Below are 23410 nucleotides of genomic sequence, written 5' to 3' on the forward strand. Positions count from 1 at the left end.
ATATTTATTATTATATATTATTTACTTGAAGCGGTGATAGCGCATTGGTTAAAAGGAGCTCGAACTTTTGGGGTGCCGAGTTCGAATCCCCTCTAACTTTAATAAGTAATGTGCGTTTTGAGTAATTAAAATATCACTTGCTGCAACGGTGAAGGTAAACATCGTGAAGAAAACCGCATGCCTACATAATGTTCTCAAATGTTTGTGGAGTCCACCGAGCCGCACTGGGCCAGCGTGGTGGACTACGGCCTTAACCCCTTCACATTGTGGGAGGAGACCCGTGCTCTCCTTTAAAACCAATCAAAACTGACAGTGAAGTTCAAAGATGTATGTCAGTGTTGTACATTTCATTTCACGAGGAGGGATTTAAAATAATGGTTTCTCCTCTTATTCCCAAGCTAGGAATCGAACTTGGAACCTCGCAAGCGACGCCAGCAAGGAACGTCAAGTTTAATCCAGGGCGTTGTCGAGTCAATGTTAAGAATTGAAAAAAATATATAGTTACCAAGCCAAGTGACCGCGTCACGAATGCTCTGCACGGAGCCCAACACTATCTCCGCGTTGAGCATGTCGGGCAACTTGCTCACCAGTTGGGACTCGATGGGCAGCTGTTGGTTCAGCAGCGACAGGTAGTACTGCAGCTCGGAGTGGTTGGTGATGAGGATACCTGGAGAAGAGAGGACAAGATTCCGTTATCTCCATTCAAGAAGAAGAAGAAGAAGGAACACTTTATTGCACGTATAGCATACAGGAAAAGAAACAGTAAGGAGTATACAGTACACAATGTACATACAAAGCGATCTCTTACAGGCAACCTTTGTAGACAGGACTTAGAGCAAGAGAACGGGATAGTGAAAAGAGTTTTGATAGATATAAATAATAACCAATATAGAATATAGATACAAATACATATTTGAACGTTAGAAGCAAAAATAAACTTGCAGTGCAGTACACTAGACTACACAAAATAAGCAATTCATTTAAAGGAAATTTTATACAATTTTACAATAAAAGTGAAGTTCAAAGTTTGTATTAAGCGAAAGCTTATAGAAAAGTCCTATTATAGTATAAAGGATTACGTAAACGATAAAAAAGCTTGGGTGTAAACAATTGCTCTAACCAGGTTGCTTCTTAAATATTTTCTAATGACAATGTGAGATGGTGATAACAAAAAGAAACACCCGGCTAAGTTTGTTGTGGGCTTCTTCTTAGACCAGGGCGCGATTGGAACCCTCGTAGCTTTAGTTTTAAGTTTACGATTGTAGTTATCGCCATCACTACTCACTGCTATGTACACATTTTGTATATAATAACGCATCAAAAGTGCCATCTATGTGCCTATTTGAATAAAGAAATATTTGAATTTGACTTAACATAGAAAATTTCAATAAACATACGTAATATATAAATATATAACATACATAATGTATATAAGTAGATTTTAATACATAATTTTCGAATGGAAAATTTACCGATTTGTTCCGGTAGAAAATTGCTTCATATATTATTTTTCTTTTTCATGATTTATTATCGCTCACCTTCTCCCTTAGTGTCGTACTGCGGTCGACCAGCTCTACCCAGCATCTGTAGCACGTCCAACGCGCCCAATTCGCTCCACCTTCCCTTTTCGGGGCTGTAAACCTGCGTACCCTTCACGATGACTGTGTGAGCGGGCAGGTTCACACCCCATGCTAAAGTTGCCGTCGATACCAGCACCTGGAAAAAAAAATCGTAATCGCCATTTAAAACAAATTAATAGAAAAATCTAAAATGGTCCACAAAAAGAAGTAGGGTACTTTTTTATTTAATAAACCTCCAATAAAATATTGATAATAATATTGGTTTGTGAAGGTACACATTGCTTAACTAGATGGCGCCACCAAATCCTGCATCGCACAAGTTAAGTATCCACAAACAAGGACGATCGACTTCACCAACTAGCACGAACGAATTAATAACAAGAACTAGCACGATCGAACGAATACCACGAATATGCGCTTGGAGGAAGATCTTCCTGTAGTTACGTTCGAGCACATCACAAAAGCTCCCGTACAGTCTTGTCTATTACATATTTTGTAAACCATTGTTAGATTTTCTCATGGCCATATTGTTATTTATTGAACAGTAGTATTAACTGTTGCCGGCGTTCTTTTGCGATTATTACGGTCTTTCACAAATTCTGTAAAAACCGGAACCGGATTTGTGAAGAATCGTAATAAACGCGGAAGAATAGCTAATTTTCCATATAAAATTCTCACCTGTATATGCCTATCAGCGAACAAATCTTCGACTAGAGTCCTGTCCACCCGACTCATCCCCGCGTGATGTATGGCGAAACCGTACGGCAGCAGTTCACGCAACTCCGGATTCTTTACTTGATCAGCTTCTGTTCGGAGTACTTCAACGCTCGCTGAACCTTCCCTGTAATTATGATAAGATTATATTATATTTAATAAGATGGTGTGTAACCCTTCCATAGTATATAATTTAAATCTATACTAATAAAATAATTAATCATCAATCAATCAAATCAAATCAAATAAATCAATTATCAATTATAAGATGCAGACTATATTTTTGATACACAGATGAGCTTTGGCACACAGACATCCTGATGTAATTTGTCACTCGCTGATGTTTGACACTAAGATACACCCGAATAAACTTTGGCTCTGGCAAAGTTAACTTTGGCTCTCTGACACAACCTGATGACATTTTTCATTCAGATACACACCTACGTTTGACACTGTATACACCCAGATAAACTTTGGCTCTCTGACACACCTCGATGAAATTTTTCACTTAGATAAACACTGATGTTTGACCCACAGATGCAACTAGATAAACTTTGCCACTCAGACCAAAGATTATCTAGTTGCACCAACTAGATAATCTTTGGCACTCAGACACAACCTGACGAAATACATCACTTAGAAAGACCCTGATGTTTAACCCACAGATGCAACTAGATAAATTCTGGCTCTCTGACACACCACAATGAAATTTTTCACTTGGATAGTCACTGATGTTTGACTCAAAGATGCAACTAGGCAAACTTATGCACTGCCGCACCCTAGTGAAATTTGTCACTTAGACACAGATGTTTGAACCATAAATACATCCAGATAACCTCTGACTCTAAGATGTACCCTGATGAAATTTTTCACTCAAGATACACAATGATGTTAGACACACAGATATACCCACGGAACGGAACGTTTTCCACCAGGGAGAAAACTAAACTATAATGACATCTCACCTGAGAAACTGTCCAAGCGTATCCTTTTCAAGACACATATCTCGAATGGCGCGCGCAGTTTTCCCCGTTTCTTTACGCGAATGCACGAAGACCAGAATCTGTGATAATGTATCATTCATTAATAGCCTATCATAATATTAATTATATAATGGTACAGTGCTGTAGATGGTATTAGTAGCACAGAGAACGCTGCTGCTTTCAAAGTCAAAAATATCTTAATTCACTCCCACGAAAAGTTCTTTTGAGTTTACAGGTTAATATGCCTATGACACTTTGCAATAACGTAGCTTCCTATTGGTGAAATAATTTTGAAAATCGGTTCAGTAGATCCAGAGATTTCCCATTTACAACGTCACAAACTCACAAACGTTACTTTATAGTATAGCTAAGTATTTATATATATAAAAGAAAGTTGTGTTAGTTACACTATTTATAACTCAAGAAAGGCTGGACCAATTTTTATGATATTGAATTTTTTGGATTTCTCCAACCATCAGTTATCTTAGTAACCATAACACAATCTACGCTTACTTTGGGGCTAGATGGCCTTGTCTGTAATGTCGTAGTATATTTATTTATTTATATTCCATCAACTATCTAAGAGTTACATTTACAATAATAACCATTATTATTATGATTTATGGAAGCGTATTTTTTTTTAGTTTTATAAACTATTAATTTTTATTAGAGCAAAATTAATTGGTAACCCATTCAAATTCGTTAATATTAGAGAAATTTGCTAAAGATAAATTTAAATTAACATCATTATTGCATTATCGACCATAAATGAAAATTATATAGATTAACAATAATCTTATTTTGCAAATGGAATAATCAAATCAAATTAGTGTATTGACACCGATGTCAATACACTAATTTGATTGATTTGATATCGATATATCTACAAAGTTTGAACGAAATCAGACAGTTTGAAGAGGGTCAAAATCAAATCCAAAGGAGTCGGTTACAAACATATAGGTGAAGCTAAGAGCCAATCTGTTGAGTTTCTTGTCGGCTCTTCTCAGTGGAATCTGCCTTCTGAACCGGTGGTAGAGTCACTACAAACACTGACTTGACGTTTCAAAAGTGCTTATAAACTAGGCCTACTTGAAATACAAGAATATTGAATTTTTAATTTTTGAATTTTGGGCACTCCTTTAACATTCCATCTATCCGCGACTGTACCTGATTCCTTCCAGCATGTTCCATCGCCTTTTCGTAGACTATATCGTTCATAACCTGGAATCTCTTGAGCGCTTTCTTCTCCGTTACACCGATGTACTGCTGCTCTAAGGCGACCGGCCTACAAATAAAACATTTTTCTTTAAAGTGCTTTAACAATATCCCTCATAAATAAGGTTGAAAGAAATATATATATATATATATATATATATATATACAACGTGTAAATAAAAACCGAAATAATACTTCACAGGCTTTAGATGTACATTATATACTGTCTCTGAGACTTATCTGTGAAACTGAAACGCTAATAGTTTTTGAGTAAACCACTGCCATAGTTTTCACTGAAAGAAATCAGATACAGCCCTATCATCACATGCAAAATGAAAATCAAGTGTCTCCTGTCACTTTATCACGTGCGCGTCGTGTAGCGTAGGTATTATGCACGAGTCCGTCTTTTATCTTCAATAGGGTTGTCACAAGTAAACACTTAGAATATTTCGAGTTCGTTTGTATGGAAAAATAAATATGCTTCTTTTGTTATAATATTTTACAGGTTGATTCCTTATGAAATATACTTATGCATCCTTCAACATTATTTCGTAATTTGGTTACACATTGTATATTTTTATATTCATAATAATTAAGTTTTTAAATAATAATTAATTTCATCATCGTCATCATCATATCAACCCATCACGGGTCCAACTACAGGTTACGGATCTCTTCTCACAGTGAGAAGGATTTAGGCCCAAGTCCACCACGCTGGCCCAGTGCGGATTGGTGGACTCCACACACCTTTGAGAACATTATGTAGAACTCTCAAGCATACAAGTTTCATCACGACCTTCTGGCGAAGCTCCTCCAAACAACCTTGCCACTCGCAATCGTACGAATAGTGGCATCAATCCTGGAAGCTAGAACCTTCTATGTTTCCGTAGAGGGCGCTGAATACCAGCCGCGTCCAATACGTGCCGGAGTACCGCAAGGCAGCTGCCTGTCACCGTGTTTGTACGCGGTGTATACAAATGACATCCCTACTCTCGCCGGACACCTGCGCGATGGGGAGGAAGACGAATATTGTCGCTCTATGCGGATGACAGTGCATATTTTGCGTCATCATTTCACCAACTCGTCGCTATCAACCGAATGCAACGTCTGCTGAGCCTGCTTCCAGAATGGCTGGACAGATGGAGGATGGCTGTCAACGTGGGTAAGACGTGCGGAAGCCACTGCGTCAACTCCAACTCCGAGGCCAGGACATAGCGTGGCAGACCTCAGTTCGCTACCTAGGGTGCCACATGAACGCGACATTTAGCATGGTGAGTGTGGTCAATCATGCAGTGAACCATGCACAGGCAGCCGCGTCGATGTTGCACCAAGTCCTAAGTTCCAGACTGCCAATTAGGACCAAACTGAGATTCTACGGAACATATATGCGCTCACGCCTAACGAACGCAGCCCCAGCCTGGTTTGCCCTCTGCTCGGCCCACCAAAAAGACCGGCTACAGGTTCAGCAGAACAAGTGCCTGCGCCTGATTGTAGGAGCTCCAAGGTACGTCAGAAATGACGTCATCCATCGAGACACTAGGACGCCTACCATGGAGGTTTTCGTCCGCACAATCGCACTCCGCATGTTCGCTCACGCAGACTACGGCTCGTGCGAAAACCTCCACGGAATAGCCCCAGCGCTGGACAGACCTATAACAGGGCGTCCACTACCTCGAGAGCTCCACCAAGCACCCCCGCCAGCGCGACAACGCGGAGGCACAAATGGTGACATCGATGACGCGAGGCCCATCGGAATTAATAAAATCCACGCGCGCGCCGACGACGACTTCGCTGACAGTGACGAAGGGTCATTTCACGGACACGACAAACCAACAGGCCCAAAGCCAATGATGGCGGGCCCTAGCCCCTACAAAGAGGCTAAAACAACAAATACCAGGGCAGCGTAGCTGCCGTGCGAATATGACCCGGGTAAGGAGGCGTTGCCTCGAGGCCCGTACCCCCGACCGGCCTATTGGCCGCTTGGAGATGACCCGCACGCACGCACCCAAATGCATGCCGAAAAATGCATTCAAATCGGTCCATTCGTCTAGGAGGAGTTCAGTGATATACTGCGTGTAAGAAATCTATATACATATATAAAAATGTTATGTTGGTTTGTGTACGCTTCAAAAACTCTAAAAGTTCTGCACCGATCCAGCTGAAATTTTAGCATGATATAAAATCCGCATCAAGAATTGTTTTATCTATTTTTCGCATCAGTCACATATCCGTGCCGCGAAACTACAGTTTTTTTTAACGATCGATGCACCAGTGACCGCGCCGTCTGCCGAAAGCGAGAAAAACACTCGCTGAAATATGTAATGTATTAATATGTATATATACTAGTTGTACCCTGTATATATATATATACGTATATATATATATATATATATATATACGTATATATATATATATACTAGTTGTACCCTGCCACGCTTCGCTGTGGCACATTTTTATGGAATGGTTGAGAAATGAGAAACAAAACAAATAATACATTACATATTTCAGCGAGTGTTTTTCTCGCTTTCGGCAGACGGCACGGACACTGGTGCATCGATCGTTAAAAAAACTGTAGTTTCGCGGCACGGATATATATATATATATATATATATATATAAAGATATTAAACAAATATTACAATGAAATAATAATAAGAGTACACAGTAACTGTTACCTGAACGAGTTGTCAAAGTAGAAAAGTCCCTTTTCAGGCTTCACCCTCAGGAAGGCCGCAACGTCTGTATAGTTCGGCAACGTGGCGGAGAGTCCCACCAAACGCACCTAGGGCAAATATACAACGTGTAAATAAAAACCGTAATAATACTTCGCAGGCTTTAGAGGAACATTATCAGTGGCGTGCATAGAGGGTATGAACAGGGTATGCAGATGATATAAAATAAAGTAAATCTCCAGTACGAGTTTTTAAAAACTTAAGGGTAGGCTTTTTAAAACTCTTACAATGCCTATCCTTGAGTTTTTTGCAACTCGTACTGGAGATTTTCTTCATTTTGTATCATCTGCACGCCCTGTGCATACCCTCTGTGCACGCCGCTGTACATTATTTGTTGCCTCTGAGACTTATCTGCGAAACCGAAACGCTAATAGTTTTTGAGTAAACCACTGCCATAGTTTTTACTGAAAGAGATCAGTATAAAAATTTAAAATCACATGCAAAATTTCGCGTAGCGTAGGTACTATGCGCGTGTCGGTCTTTTATCTCCAATAGGGTTGTCGTAAGTAAACACTTAGAATGTGTTAAATTAGTTTGTGTGGAAGAATAAATATGCTTCTTTTGATATATGATTTTTATCCCCTGCACGGCTAGCATGGGCAGGAGACAATTATATTCCCGGGGGAAGGATATAAATTTATCTTCTCACACAGCTTTATCAACTCTCAGAGCACTGGCGCACAAGTGCAAATAATATGTGTATTAATAAACGGTGGTGAACTTCTCTTTTTCCCTTTTCCCGTGCTTTAGCAGGATTAAACGAGGATTATATTTTACAGCCGGTTGGCGCAGTGTGCAGCGACCCTGCTTTCCGAGTCCAAGGCCGTGGGTTCGATTCCCACAACTGAAAACTGTTTGTGTGATGAGCGTTGATGTTTTTCATTGTTTGGGTGTTTATGTTATAAGTATTTATGTGTATTATATTCATAAAAATATTCATCAGTCATCTTAGTAGCCATAACACAAGCTGCGCTTACTTTGGGGCTAGATGGAGATGTGTGTATTGTCGTAGTTTATTTATATTTATACTAGCTATGGCTAGCTAGCTATTGCCCGCGACTTCGTCTGCGTTTGATTTTGTTTTTCTATGTGGCTCTAAAAAAAAAAATTAGGGGTTTGCTGCTGTCCGCTGAGGAGTTCTGGCATCTATCTCCAACCACAGTTTGGGCAAAATTAAACACATATTATAACCTCTGAAGTACAAAAATAATTATTTAAATCGGTTATAATTTGTCAGAGTTATGGTGTAAAATCGTCAAATACTCATCCCCTCTCCCAAAGGAACCGAGCTTAAGATCCGGATAAAAAGTATCCTATATTACTTCTAACACTTCCAAGAATATGTGTACAAAGTTTCATGAGGATCGGTTGAGTTGTTTTTGCGTGAAAGCGTAACAAACAAACTTACATTCACATTTATAATAAATAAATAAATAAATAAATATACTACGACAATACACACATCGCCATCTAGCCCCAAAGTAAGCGTAGCTTGTGTTATGGGTACTAAGATGACTGATGAATATTTTTAGGAATTATATATAAATAAATACTTAGAAAATACATATAAACACCCAGACACTGAAAAACACTTATGCTCATCACACAAACATTTTCCAGTTGTGGGAATCGAACCCACGGCCTTGGACTCAGAAAGCAGGGTCGCTGCAAACTGCGCCAATCGGCCGTCAATAATATTAGTAGGGATAGGGATTTATTTATATTACTTGTCAGGAGATATAATCGGGGGATGTGATTTTTATCTCCTGTCTGTGCTAGGCCTGCAGAGTGAGTTAAATTTAAATACCTGTTCTTGCGTGTGTTCAACAGTGCGCAAGGTCCTGGCCACCAGGGCTTCGAGAACTGGTCCCCTCTCGTCGTGGAGTAGATGTATCTCGTCGATGATGATCAGGCGCACCAGATTCGTGAACGACCTCTCGCCACCTGGTGGGCAACACATGAACCATGAAGCGGAACCTTCACACCACAAATGGGAAATGTTTCTAAAGTTATACCTCTTTTGGCGCATTAGGAAAAATGATGAGAGTAAATGGGTGTTTATATGTATACTCTAAGTATTTATGCATATTGTTCATAAAAAAAATATTCATCAGTCGTTTTAGTACCCATAACACAAGCTACGCTTACTTTGGGGCTAGGTGGCGATGTGTGTATTGTCATAGTATATTTATTTATTATTATTTATTATTCGTAGCGATTTTTACTACAGCCTTCCATCCTGTTCTATCCTCGGCCTTTTTGATAATATAAGGTGATACAGACACGCCAACTCCATTCTTACTTTCATTATCTGGACCGGACTAACAGACAGTATATCCATTTAGGGTTGTGTAGAAACCGGAACTTCTCATATGAGTTTCCGTGCTCTGTAATGGGCCGGCAGTGGCGTGCACTTCATACATGCACAAAAGCTTTGCATACCCTAAAATTTTTGTATAACTCATTAATGCGAAGGATTGTTCCATTTTATGGCATCTGCCTTCTCTGTGCATACCCTGGTCAAAAACCCTGTGCACGCCACTCTGGGCCGGTATTATGTTGCATTTGCATCGACCTATAATTTTGTAATCTTTCAAAAACTCTCACCTTTCCTTGTGATGATGTCCCATTTCTCTGGAGTGCAGACGATAAGTTGCGTCGCGTCGATCTGTTCTCTTGTCAGCTGGTGGTCACCTGTCAATTCCGACACCTTCATGTTGTACGCCGACAGCCGCTTGCTGAAGTTGCCTACCTGTTGGCATAATCTATACTTATAATAAAACTGTAACTGAAAGATTTCTGTACATTTAATATATTTTAAAAACGTTGAACGGGGGATGTTTTACAATCGATACTGAGTCCAAAACAAGTTTTTATTTCATTTTGTCTGTTTGTCTTTCTGTCCGGGCATCACGTGAAAACTACTGATCGGATTTAAATTAAATTCGGTATAGTGGTAGCTAATATTCAGGGTCAACGTATCGTATCCCGATAAACAATAAGTTTCCTCCGGGAAATGGGATGAAATTTTTTATCAATTTTACTTCATAGCTAAGTTAAATTTGAATCGATTTTATTAATTCTCTTCTATTCGAAAGTGTATTTACTATCAAGCATGTATTGTCTAGTTTTAATGATATTGTCGGAGATAAAAGACATAATCGTAAAATATAGTTTGGAAATAAACTGGACCTGGCGGCGCTGTTCTATGTTTTTAAGTTTCTATGTTTTTTTTAAGATGTTGAAACCTGTAATAACCGATTTGGTGCAGACAAAGTTGCGCGGGTCAGCTAGTGTAAAATAAAGTTGAGAGATCGGGAGCGCACTTTGAACACAGTGTAGTTAAACGCACATCAAACTTTTAAAGGACCTCACTGGCTGGCTGCTGGTAAGAAAGACATTAACTTCAGGACCGGTACAAATAGACGCTGCTGGCACCATTTAAAGAACGTCTTCGCTGACTGTCACATATATTTCTTAATTCAAATAGGCACATATATGGCACTTTTGACGCGTTCATTACATACAAAATCGGTACATAGTAGTAAGTTCTGATAATTAACGAACCATGTTAACTTAACTATGGCTCACCCGTCGGGTAGTGGATAAACTTTACGGCCGATATTGGATAGAAGCAGGCGTTACTTTGTCTATACCACGCGAAAAGCAGGAGAATCTGTATGGTGTAATTTATAATTTCTTCAATCCTTATACTCCACACCAAACAGTTCTTCGGCAATGTACCCTCTACGCACGTTTCGCACCAACAATCAACAAATCAAAAATAAAGTCAACATCTCCTATAAATTATAAATTACACCATACAGATTATCCTGCTTTTCGCGGACTATAGCAAATTAAGCTTAATTTTCATAATATTTAGGGCCGATACAGATCTAGACGCTGCTGACACCATTTAACAAACTGTCCTAGCTGACGCGACAGTTGACTAAGTAAGAAACATCATATTATTCCGCTGCAGGTATAATTTCGTGCCTAAAGTTCATTAAGAAAAAAAAACACGAAACTGAGAGATGAAAGTCAAATAAATATTTATTTAAATAAGAACGTATAAGGCACTTTTGATACAATCTAGACGCTGCTGACACCATTTAACAAACTTTGCTGGCTGACGCGACAGTTGACTAAGTCAGCAGCATTGGTGGATACCTAATCGGAATTTCGAGCCTAGTTCGGTAAGAAAAAAAAGAAACAAAAGCAAGAAACTGATTCTCACCATCTCCTGCACCAGCGATCTCATGGGCGCCACATAGATCATCTTGAAGTCGTTCACGTTGACAGTGCCGTCGTCGTTCACGTGCTTGCCGACCTCGCGGAGCACGCAAAGCAACGCCACGTTCGTCTTACCAGCGCCGGTGGGCGCGCACACTAACAGGTTCTCGTCCGTTTCTAATGCGGCTTTAGATATGCGACTCTGGAACAAGTTATTTTTTTTAATAACTAGATGTTGCTTCGCTTCGCTCTCAGAGCAGAATGACTCGGGCTCTTTTAAACCACTTCAGAGTCTAGAACTTTCTTTACTCGGTTAATCGTAAGCAAGAAGAATGAAGTCTCGGAATTACTTTGAAGTTTTATAAGTTGCGTTTTCAATCAACACGCAGAACACCGTCCGCAAAACAAATGGTTAAGTATCCATCAACACATTCGCAATTATAAACTTTAAGTACCTGGTAATAATGTTCTTTTTAATTCAAAATTCATTTATTCCGAGTAGGCCCAATATAAGCACTTTTGAAAAGTTAAGTCTATCTGTTTGTATACTATACTCTACCATCGGCTCGGAAGGCAGATTCTAGCGACAAGAAGCCGGCAAGAAACTCAAGCAGTTGCTCGTTTCCAAAATCAACAATTAACATTTTAACATTTATTTTTCTCTTTTGTGAGAGATGAAAGTGGAGCCGGATGCTTCCAAGCAGCCTTTGTTTGTCATTCCAAAAATTCGGAGGACAGTGTTAGGGTATTTCACAGTTTCGGTCTCACTTACCTGTATCCTATTCAGAGTTTTGAACCCGTCAAAGGCTGGCTGTACGTATTTGGGTAGCTTCTCTATCGCCACCAAGGTTTCGTCATCTTCAAACGGTTTGGGTTTCAATGCTGGCACGTGGACTTCTTCGTAACCTGGAAGTATTCGAAAAATTCAAAATTCAAAAATGTTTTATTCATGTAGACCTGAAAAATTCAAAATTCAAAAATGTTTTATTCATGTAGACCTTGTCACAGGCACTTATGAAGCGTTCATAAATTAAACATATAACACTAATGTAAGTGATGGTGATAACTGCATTCGTTGACCTAAAACAAAAGTTAGGAGGGTTCCAAACGCGCACTGGTCTAAGAAAACAATCTGTTAAAGTCGTTCGTAAAGTCATAACGAAGTGGGTATTAAAATGGAAAATTAAGTATTGTTGTTGTAACCATGTTCCTTATGTGCTGTTAAAGGTAAGGTTAATTATTCTACCTTACTTTTAACAGCACATAAGGAACATAGGCAGCACCTCTAAAATTTTTAAAAGTTGTGCCTTATAAGCAATTAGCGGTCTTAACTATCTTTAAGGGATGACTTATACGCGGAGTAAGTCGCCGCTCCGTCTAAGGTTTCAACCTAAGTGACGATCTGCTTGACAGTTCTAGCATCTTCTCATCCACTCCACGAACCTTTGCGTTGATTCCCGAAGCTCCCAGGAGGCAGCTGGCATCGCTTGTTGGCCATGAACCAACTCCTCCACCTAGAGCACCTTGGACGATCTGCCCAAGGTTCCAACCGAGCTGGCCTCCTGCTGGACACTACACATACCTTTTCGCTGTTTCCGCAAACTTCTAGGTGGCAGCTGGCATCGCTATTAGGCCATGAAACCAACTCCTCCACTGCAGTTTCTAGCTGCAGCACCTTCGCTCCGCCCAAGGTTCTAACCCAGCTGGAGACCTGCTGGGCCGTTCTAGCATCTTCCAGAGCACTCCACATACCTTTCCGCTGCTTTCTGAAGCTCCCAGGCGGCAGCTTGCGTCTCTTGTTGGTCATGAAACCAACTCATCTAGCTGCAGCATCTTGCGCGCTCCACCCAGCTGGTGGGCTGTTCTTGCATCTTCTAGAACACTCCACATACCTTTCCGCTGTTTTCGGAAGCTTCCAGGTGGCAGCTGGCATCGCTTGTTGGCCATGAAGTGCGCGCCAGCTGCGAACACCAACTCTTCCAGCTGGAGAACCTTCCGCGCTCCGCCCACAGTTCCACCCCAGGTAGTGGGCTCCTGGCCCGCCTTGTGACGTTTGCGCGGCTGCTCCGACTGCTCCATTGTCTATGGACACAAACCACGTTCAGTTAACATGTTCATGATCATCTGCAGGGCTGAGCTCTTATAGTACAGAGGGAGTGAAAGCCCAACATGCAGAGCGATGGTAACATGTTCTAGGAGACTTATACCTGTTTTCTCTAAACCTAGGATTCTCCTATTTGATAGAGGAATCACCTTCCTTGACAAAAAATACGTTTCACGAACTCTTATGCGATGCCCAACGACGTTAGGCGCCGTCGTAAAGTTACGACACCGATTCGGTGGAACGTGAACTCTAGGAGACTCGTAAGTAAACTGACAGATGAAAAAAATATAAATTCGGTTTTTTGTAATAACCTCAAATCCATACGAAAAATTTAAAATGAAAATACAAACACAAAATACCACACGTTGTGGCAAGAACCATAGACAACTAAGCTTATATGTGTTGCCTGGCGAGAATATTTAACGGTGAAGGAGAACATCTTGAGGAACTGTGCATGCCTGAGAGTTCTCAAAGGCATGAGAAGTCTGTCAATCCACGCAACACCTGTGTCGCTTGCCACTTGTCGTTATCGCTCTGCCATACGTTCATCTATTACCGCACATCTTTGCTTGTAACTGTCACTCTATACTCCTGCTTATTTAGGATGGTGTTGCACGACTCATGATGCGAAGCATCAGAGAGTGCTTTACGATCGAAAATGAGGAAAAATTTTTTTCGCCTCATTTCGGCGGCTATTTTTATTATTATAACCTTGTTAGTTCACGGAATCAAGATATTTTGCATACTATTGTCGAGATAGTTTAATGGAGATTAATTCCATACTTTTAAAAATTGATTTACTGCAATAGAATTGGAAAAAAACACTAAAATAGGTCAAAAAAATTTCCTGTCCGTCATGTGTGAAACCCGAAAATACTCTAACTTGTGAAAAAATCCATTATTTGGGTTAAATATTTTTTTTTTTAAATTCTAATCGACGATTGTAGGTCACTGAATGCGAATGATTAATTAATTCAGTGTAGTTTAATTGCAATTAATAAAAAACGAAAACTGCAAGACTGTATATCTATATTTATCAATGTAAAATTAACATGGATGGTGATATATCTATATCTATAGATATTATGTACATTTTATTCCACCAGGGGCGCCTGTGCATCACTTTCCTAGTACAGCTGTTTAAAATATATTTGTATTGTATAAAATATATTTTTTTTTCCTTTTTTTTTTTTTTTTCAATATTTGATAATTAAATGAGCATTATGAGTCGTGCACTTTTGGATTTTCCAAATTTTTATCATCTTCTGCCTATTTCTAACTTCTGTGATTGTGTATACTCTGTACCTATTGCTGTGCGAACATTTAACGGATTTATCTCTGAATAAACTAAGCTAAATAAATGAAAACATAATTATTATTATATAGCCTTAATGAAATTAATTGTAATTAATCTAATTCTGAATGTCATTAATTATTTTTAAGTTAAGATTTGCATGCCTTTAAATGGGCTAAACATTGTTCTGTATAATTTTTTTTTTAACATCTATAATTGACATGTTTTCTGCAAATAAATGATAAATAAAAAATAAATAAATGAGACTACTTGTTTTCGTGGAGCCCATAGAAGGTATTCATTAGAATCAACACATATATATACCTATAGAAGATAACTAACAACCATATACTTTCTATCCATTAACTGACTGACTGAAAGGTCAGTGGGTTTTTTAATTAAACTTGTTCCATACCTCGTCCTCTCCTTTTCCAGTGTCCAGTTGAGCCAGAATCTTCTGCAGGTGCGGCTGTTTAGCCATCTCCTCGCGTATGGAGGCCCGCTCACTCTCCGACTGGGACGAGGCCAGCTTCGTGCAGTATAATACTTTAAACAAAAAAAGAATATTTTTTTTTTATATTTAAACACAAAATACCACAGCTTGTGGCAAGAACCATAGACAATTTAGTTTATATGAGTTGCCAAGTGAAAATTTTTAACGGTGAAGGAAAACAGTGAGCTGTGCAAGGCAAAATTACGTGACTGGTTGGTTGATAAATGCTATTACTCGGTAAGGGAGTTTTTGTATAATAAAATATAATTTATTTAGGTAATAAATGTAATTTATATGTTATTTTTCAATTGACCTTCCATGTTTATAAATTTATTATTCCATACAGTAAAATTAATGACATTTTTATTATATTCAGCCGACTATTTGGATTATTTTGATTTTGTTCAATTTGATGTTTTTTTTAGTTATTACATAAATGAATTTGTTTAAATGAGGATTTGCATGTCCCAATTTACAAATAAATATCTCACATCTGATAATATTCCAGAGACTGATCTGAGATAGACAAGAGAGAGAGAGAGTGAGAGAAAAAAAAGATACTCACTGGTATATCTATATTTGTTGAGCACTTTGACTAGCTCGAAGCAGTCGTATCCCAGCAGCAAGACTAGTCTGTTCTCCAGGTCCCGGTCGTCCGCAGCGTCGGACAGTGCGCGCAGAACTTCCGAAGATTTCGCCTGTAAAACAGAAAAAAAAATTGTTTTTAGTTGGTTTGATTAAACAAGTGTCCGAGAAGAGAGATTCCAATTTTGAAGTTAGTTGCGCGAGGGAGAATAAAGAAAAAAAAACGTGTGTGCACTTATGCACACAACAAAAATAATAATCTTAACAGAAAAATTATCTTTCGCCTTTCGTTTGTAATTATAAATAACACAATACAGATTCTCCTGATTTTCGCGGAGTATAGTAAATTAAGCATAATTTTCATAGTGCCAAATTTTATCCAAATCCTTTAAACCGTCTTGGCGTGATTGAGTAACAGACATCCACACTTTCATATTTAAAATTTTAGTAGGATAATTATTGGATCTTATAAAGCTTCCAAACAACCTAGTATTCAATAAAAAAAAAATATAAAAGAAATTTTACCTGTGAAACCATAGCATCCGGGAAATGCCTTGAGAGTCTCCGCTGAAGCCAGTATGCATCTATGTCCATCGGATGTAGGATAGTGTCTCTACGCTTTTGAGACTGTTCTTCGGACAGCTGAAACCAAAATAATGCAAATTAAAATGAGAATAAGTAAACACTTTGGATTCAAACAGTTATTTTTAGATATTCCATAACTGTATTATGTTTATATATATAAATAAATATACTACGACAATACACACATCGCCATCTAGCCCCAAAGTAAGCGTAGCTTGTGTTATGGTTACTAAAAAGACATGAATATTTATGAATAGGTAATATACATAAAATACTTATAATATACATATAAACACCCAGTCACTGAAAAACATTAATGTTCATCAAACAAAAATTTTCCAGTTGTGGGAGTCGAACCCACGGCCTTGGACTCAGAAAGCAGGCTACTGTTTATCCCGATTCTTTTCTCCCGAGTAGTTCCGGAGGGAACATTGAAAATTGTTTTACTAGCTAAGCCGCGGGCAGACAGCTTTGAAACTTGGTATGCATGTCACCAATGCTATGGAAAAGGACATGTATTTTGGATACCGATCTCTCAGACGAAGTCGCGGGCAGGAGCTAGTATAGAATTTTTTTTGTTATATTTAAATAAACTTTATTTAACTAACTGATATTGCGTTATAATAAAAATTTCAATGTATTAAATACCTTTTTCTACAAAGTTAGAATAAGGCGAAAGATGAAATTTTCTAGAAGATTTTAAATTTTTAATTCGTTACGCCAAAGGAGTATAACTTGTAACGCGTGTAGATAAGTGCACACACGTTTTTTTTTTTATAGGCACAGACTTGACGTTTTGAAAGTGTTTACAGCCCACTGGAAATAATTGAGTCAAAGTCAAAGTCAAAGTCAAAAATATTTTTATTCAAGTATGGCCTATACTTGGTGGCATCTGTAGATATTAAGAGATATTGATTATTTTAACTAATTTATTCTATATCCTATTATTCTATACCGATAGATCAAATTGAACTAAATTTTAATCCTATTATTAATATTCAAAGTCAAAGTCAAATAATTTATTGTTTTGTTCAAATATTTAATATCTCATGTAAGTTTTTTGATTATTATTTTTTTTTAATTATATCTGTTATATATAAAAGAGCAGATGTGTTACCAAATAAAGAATTATTATTATTATTATAGTATTTTTTTATTGGTACAAATTCAAAGTCAAAAATATCTTTATTCAAGTAGGCCCATAGGTGGCACTTTTGATGCGTACATGAGAATTACACGGTAGTGAGATGATGGCGATAACCACATTCGTAAACTTAAAACTTAACTAAAGCTACGAGGGTTCCAAACGCACCCTGGTCTAAGAAGCCCATAACAAACTTAGCAGGATGTAATGTAAATTTTGCATTGGAGTAGCACTCACATTGGCGTGTATGGCGTTTTTCTTTCCCTCTCCGTCGCTGTCCTCTGCGGAACTCTCTTTTCCACCCTCATTGTCTGATGCGTCGCCTTCCTCTTTCTCCTCCTCGCGAACCTGTATGTTAATGTATTTAATTATGTAAGTGTTGTTATTATATATATTAGTTTATTTTTATATTTATTTATTTATTATATTATTTACTTTTTATCTATTTGTGCACACTAGTTTATGTATTAGCATGTAGTTATTTGCATGTATGTATTTTAATATTTGTACCACCAGCAGTCTATTCTCCTCTTCTTATTTTTCCTAATTCTAAGGTTGCCTGGCAGATATCGCTATTAAGCGATAAGGCCGCCTTTTGTATTACTACTTCTTTCGATGTTTCTGTTTTTGTTATATTTTAAATGTTGTGGTATACAAATAAAGAGTTTAATAATAATAACCTGGTCACAAACGAAGTCATATTTTTTACACGTTGTATAGTAAATAAATAATATACTACGACAATACACACATCGCCATCTAGCCCCAAAGTAAGCGTAGCTTGTGTTATGTGTACTTAGATAGCTGATGAATATTTTTAAGAATAATATACATAAATACTAATAATATACATATAAACACCCAGACACTGAAAAACATTCATGCTCATCACAAAAACATTGTCCAGTAGTGGGAATCGAACCCACGGCCTTGGACTCAGAAAGCAGGGTCGGTGCGCACTACGACAGTAGGCCGTCAAATTTCATTATAATTTCAACCAATGGACGTCCAATGCTGGACATAGGCCTTTTGCAGTTAGTTCCACAATCCACAGTCCTTTGTGTGATACAAACATTTTCCAGTAGTGGGAATCGAACCCACGGCCTTGGACTCAGAGAGCAGGGTCGCTGCGCACTACGGCAGTAGGCCGTCGAATTTCATTATCTTTTCAACCAATGGACGTCCACTGCTGGACAAAGGTCTTTTGTAGTTAGTTCCACAATCCACGGTCCTTTGTGTGATACAAACATTTTCCAGTAGTGGGAATCGAACCCACGGCCTTGGACTCAGAAATCGTGGTCGCTTGCCTCCAGCGGCTCCCAGCGACTCGCCTGATGTCATCTGTCCAACGCGTTGGCGGCCAACCTACGCTGCGTTTACCGGTCCAGCACCCTAAGACCCCAACGTCCATCGGTCGGCAGTCATATTTGGTGCAAGCTAATGGCCCACGTCAGTGGCGGTACTACCATAGAAGCCGAAAAGCAAGGCTTTAAATATCATAACCGTAGAGTCTTTCAAAGATGAGTTGATGTTTGTCATTTGGCACAACAAGAGCTGCCTTATATAACCAGTGGCGTGCACTGGGTTCCTTACCAGGTCCTTACCAGGGTATGCATACAACAGGAAAATTGCATAAAACGACAAAAATTCTGCTCATATACGAGTTATGTATCAACTTTAGGGTAGGCAGTGCTTTTGCGCATGTATGAAGTGCACGCCACTGTATATGAGCATGTCTATAGTACTTCCCCGGACGAGCTCTGTCACAAAAAAGCTCAACTACCTCTGATATTGAAATAAATTAATTGCATTACAGCATGAAAGGCGACGATATAGTAGCGTGCACTTCATACATTCACAAAAGCATTGCCTGCCCTAAAATATTTACGAAGTTCGTATAGGCCAGTGAAATACATAGTGCACGCCGCTGAGTATTGGCAACGAGAGTACAATACGTTATAGTATGGGCAGTAGCGTGCACTTCATACATGCACAAAAGCATTGCCTGCCCTAAAATATTTACGAAGTTCGTATAGGCCTTTTTGTGCCTACCCCAGAGTGTACCTAGTGCACGCCGCTGAGTATTGGCAACGATAGTAAAATACGATATAGTATGGGCAGTAGCATGCACTTCATACATGCACAAAAGCATTGCCTGCCCTAAAATATTTACAAAGTTCGTATAGGCCTTTTTGTGCCTACCCCAGTTTGTACCTAGTGCACGCCGCTGAGTATTGGCAACGATAGTAAAATACGATATAGTATGGGCAGTAGCATGCACATCATACATACACAAAAGCATTGCCTGCCCTAAAATATTTACAAAGTTCGTATAGGCCAGTGAAATACCTAGTGCACGCCGCTGAGTATTGGCAACGAGAGTAAAATACGATATAGTATGGGCAGTAGCGTGCACTTCATACATGCACAAAAGCATTGCCTACCCTAAAATATTTACTAAGTTCGTATAGTGTGCCTACCCCAATGTATACCTATTGAACGCTGTATAGGCAACGATAGTGCGGGGGAAAATCAACCTTAACACCACCACATACCTCTCCATATGCATCCTCGTCATCTTCCTCGGACGACTCTTCAAACTGCACGTTAATGCCGTATGTCTCATCGATCTCAGCGTTGCCTTCAGTGGAGGTGCTTATCGTGAAGTCTGTTATCTTTTTACCTGTTTAAGAAGAAAAAAATGGTTTAACTAGCGGCCCGATTGGCGCAGTGGGCAGCGACCCTGCTTTCTGAGTCCAAGGCCGTGGGTTCGATTCCCACTACTGGAAAATGTTTGTGAGCATGAATGTTTTTCAGTGTCTGGGTGTTTATATGTATGTAAAGAAAGTATATTTCTTTAGAGTTTCAATATTAGAGTGTCCCAATTTTGCAATTTGGGAATTTATGATTCTGTATTTTCCCTGATTTGATCTGCTGGGAGATTAAGAATGCCGTGGCCATTTCATCGTCATCTTTAGCACTAAATTCCTTAAACAATCATATTTATATATAATAATATAACATTATTAGACACTGGAGGTTATAAGAGACATCTCAACTCACTTATTATTTAAATTTTCCCCCGCTCCAAGCCGTCGGCAAAGCAGTTCAAAAGTTATGATAAAACAGTAACATATATGGCGGTCAAAAAAAAGACAATTTCGATGTGTCATTGTGCGTGACTTATAATAACGGATATAACGGAATAAATCAAAAAACTATTTGTGAATTTACTTAAGAAATAAACTTTAAATGTCGTTCCAGGTAGGAGTGTTTTGACTTATTTGTCTAAAAATTGAATAGTAACGTAATGTAATAAAACTAACAAAATAAATCTTTGTTGTTGCAGAGCAAAACATTTAAGTTGTTTCAGTTGACGGAATCATACGAATTAAACTAAAAACCTATTATATGTATATTCTAAGTATTTATGTATATTATTAATATAAATATTCATCAGTCATCTTAGTACCCATAACAAACCGCAAGTTGAAATAAATGAATTTTGAATATTTTTTGAAGAAGCGAACAACAGTTATTTATAGAATACTAGCTGGCCCCAGCGCCATCTGTCGGGCTAATTTGTGAATCTAAACCATCCAGGGCGCCACCCAAACGCATACCAAAAAATTCATTCAAATCGGTCCAGCCGTTTAGGAGGAGTTCAGTGACATACACACGCACACAAGAAATATATATATAAAAGATAAACGAGTTAAACGAAAGAAGTAGGTTAGTATGAATGTCATTTCCTATGGGGAGGCTGAGGGGAATCGTCTTATGCACTCTAAAAAAAGAAAGCCAACTAAGAGAGATTTTCTCTTAGTTGACGTTATATAAATTATAACAATTATGATAATAAACATAACAAAAGCTGATTAGTTATAGCAGCAAGTTCATTATAGATTGAGCTAACAATGTAGGTATGTTCATTGATTCTAACAAATAAATACGTTGTTTCTATTATTATTTACTTCTTTGTATGATTAGATCATTTTTAATTATTTAGCTTAAACAAGTACGTAAATTGAATCAGTTAAGAATATGCCTTAGTTAAGTAACAATAATAGGAGCAATACAGTTGCCCAGTCCATTGCATTATGATAAACAATCATTATCATCTTATTTGATGTATCTATGTTCTTGTTAGGCTCGTATGGAATCAAGATGCTTGATCACAACAATCACTATCTTGTTAGGAATAACCAATTTTTTTTAGAGTGTGTGGTTTTATCGTCACTGAACATGTTCTCACAATCGACGGCATTCAAACTTTAACGTTTAAGTATTATTCACGTCATTTAAGCGAGTCGTTAATTTATAAAAAACAAAGTAACATGGCGTCGCGACTAATTTTCGTCAAGTTCCCAAGTTTTGGGGCTAGGTGGCGATTTGTGTATTGTCGTAGTCGTAGTTTATTTAACTTGCGCAGCCATTCAATAGTCAATTTAAATTTGAATACATTCCATGCAAATCTATTTATTGACGGCCGATTGGCGCAGTGGGCAGCGACCCTGCTTTCTGAGTCTAAGGCCGTGGGTTCGATTCCCACAACTGGAAAATCTTTGTGTTATGAACAGGAATGTTTTTCAGTGTATGGCTGTTTATATGTATTTTATAAGTATTAAAATGAAGAAAACCTGCAGTACGAGTTACAAAAAATTTAGGGATAGGCATTGTAAAAGTTATAGAAAGCGTTAGCCTTAATTATTTACTAGCGGACCCCAGCGCCATCTGTCGGGCTGATTTGTGAATCTAAACCATCCAGGGTGCCACCCAAACGCATACCGAAAAATTCATTCCAATCGGTCCGGCCGTTTAGGAGGAGTTCAGTGACATACAAACGCACACAAGAAATATATATATAAAGATAACTCGTACTGGAGATTTTCTTGACAACAAACATAAAATTGTTTTTAAACAATCAAGGCCGGGGGAAAATATTTACTGTGACAATGAAAATTGTATGGAATATTTAACTCACATAACTTAACACCAGGTGAGATGGCTGTCAAGGGCTAATATGTATTGAAATAATAGACTTACCCAAATTGACTAACAGTGCAAATCTCTCATCGGGGATGGGTCCCAGGAGCATTTCTATTTCTTTCTTCCTCTCTGGGTCCTTTAGTTTGTCATTTTTAAGGACCACCAGGACCTGTAAATTTAAAAATGGTTGGATAATCCAAAAGTTCACGCCTCATAATCTCATTGATTACAATAAAATTGAGATTATTTGTAAATAATAATTAAACGTTTTTTTTTATTGTTATTAATTTTTTTTTTTTTTTTTATCTATCTTTTTATTAATACAGAACTATAACCTAAAATAAACTATTTAAAAACTAAATAAAATCTAAAACGTCCTCGAAACCACCGCAGCGAGGCACAGTTCCTAAGATGCTGGCAGCATTTCCCCTCTGGATGGCCAAACTAATTCGTTGGCCAAGGTAACTGCCCGCTCTAGGATCACCGGTAGACTCGATAACCCTTTTCGATAATTCTTTGAAAAGGGCTCTTGCCTCCGGACCCCACGGTCCCAAAGTCTCTACACCAAAAGGCACAAAAATGAAGCTGCTATCCAGGTTTTCATATTTACGCCTAAACTACATATAATTTAAACCATTTATTTAAACCATTTGCCCTAAGTGTGTACAAGAACAATACTTCCTTTTACAATGCCATCGTTCGCATGCGCCGCCTTTATAATGATTTAGTATCAAGTAATCATAATATTTTCATTTTTAAC

The 23410-nt window shown here is 38.3% G+C and overlaps 1 protein-coding gene across 1 annotated transcript in view; it reads right to left on the bottom strand.

The window, feature by feature from the left end:
- LOC120635097 (putative U5 small nuclear ribonucleoprotein 200 kDa helicase) overlaps window positions 1–23410 on the bottom strand; it is a 64682-nt gene that overhangs the window by 34175 nt on the left and 7097 nt on the right. Inside the window, exons 4-20 of the mRNA XM_039906014.1 lie at window positions 22708–22819; window positions 20217–20344; window positions 17899–18009; window positions 16458–16574; window positions 15913–16045; window positions 15270–15400; window positions 13349–13538; window positions 12229–12362; window positions 11461–11658; window positions 9831–9975; window positions 9031–9167; window positions 7167–7273; window positions 4445–4562; window positions 3260–3357; window positions 2259–2421; window positions 1539–1716; window positions 506–667 (exon numbers count right to left, since the gene is read on the bottom strand). Coding sequence (XP_039761948.1) covers window positions 506–667; window positions 1539–1716; window positions 2259–2421; window positions 3260–3357; window positions 4445–4562; window positions 7167–7273; window positions 9031–9167; window positions 9831–9975; window positions 11461–11658; window positions 12229–12362; window positions 13349–13538; window positions 15270–15400; window positions 15913–16045; window positions 16458–16574; window positions 17899–18009; window positions 20217–20344; window positions 22708–22819 — 2362 coding nt within the window. The remainder of the gene's footprint in view (window positions 1–505; window positions 668–1538; window positions 1717–2258; window positions 2422–3259; window positions 3358–4444; window positions 4563–7166; window positions 7274–9030; window positions 9168–9830; window positions 9976–11460; window positions 11659–12228; window positions 12363–13348; window positions 13539–15269; window positions 15401–15912; window positions 16046–16457; window positions 16575–17898; window positions 18010–20216; window positions 20345–22707; window positions 22820–23410) is intronic.

Source organism: Pararge aegeria, chromosome 26, assembly GCF_905163445.1.
Source record: "Pararge aegeria chromosome 26, ilParAegt1.1, whole genome shotgun sequence".
NCBI lineage: Eukaryota > Metazoa > Arthropoda > Insecta > Lepidoptera > Nymphalidae > Pararge > Pararge aegeria.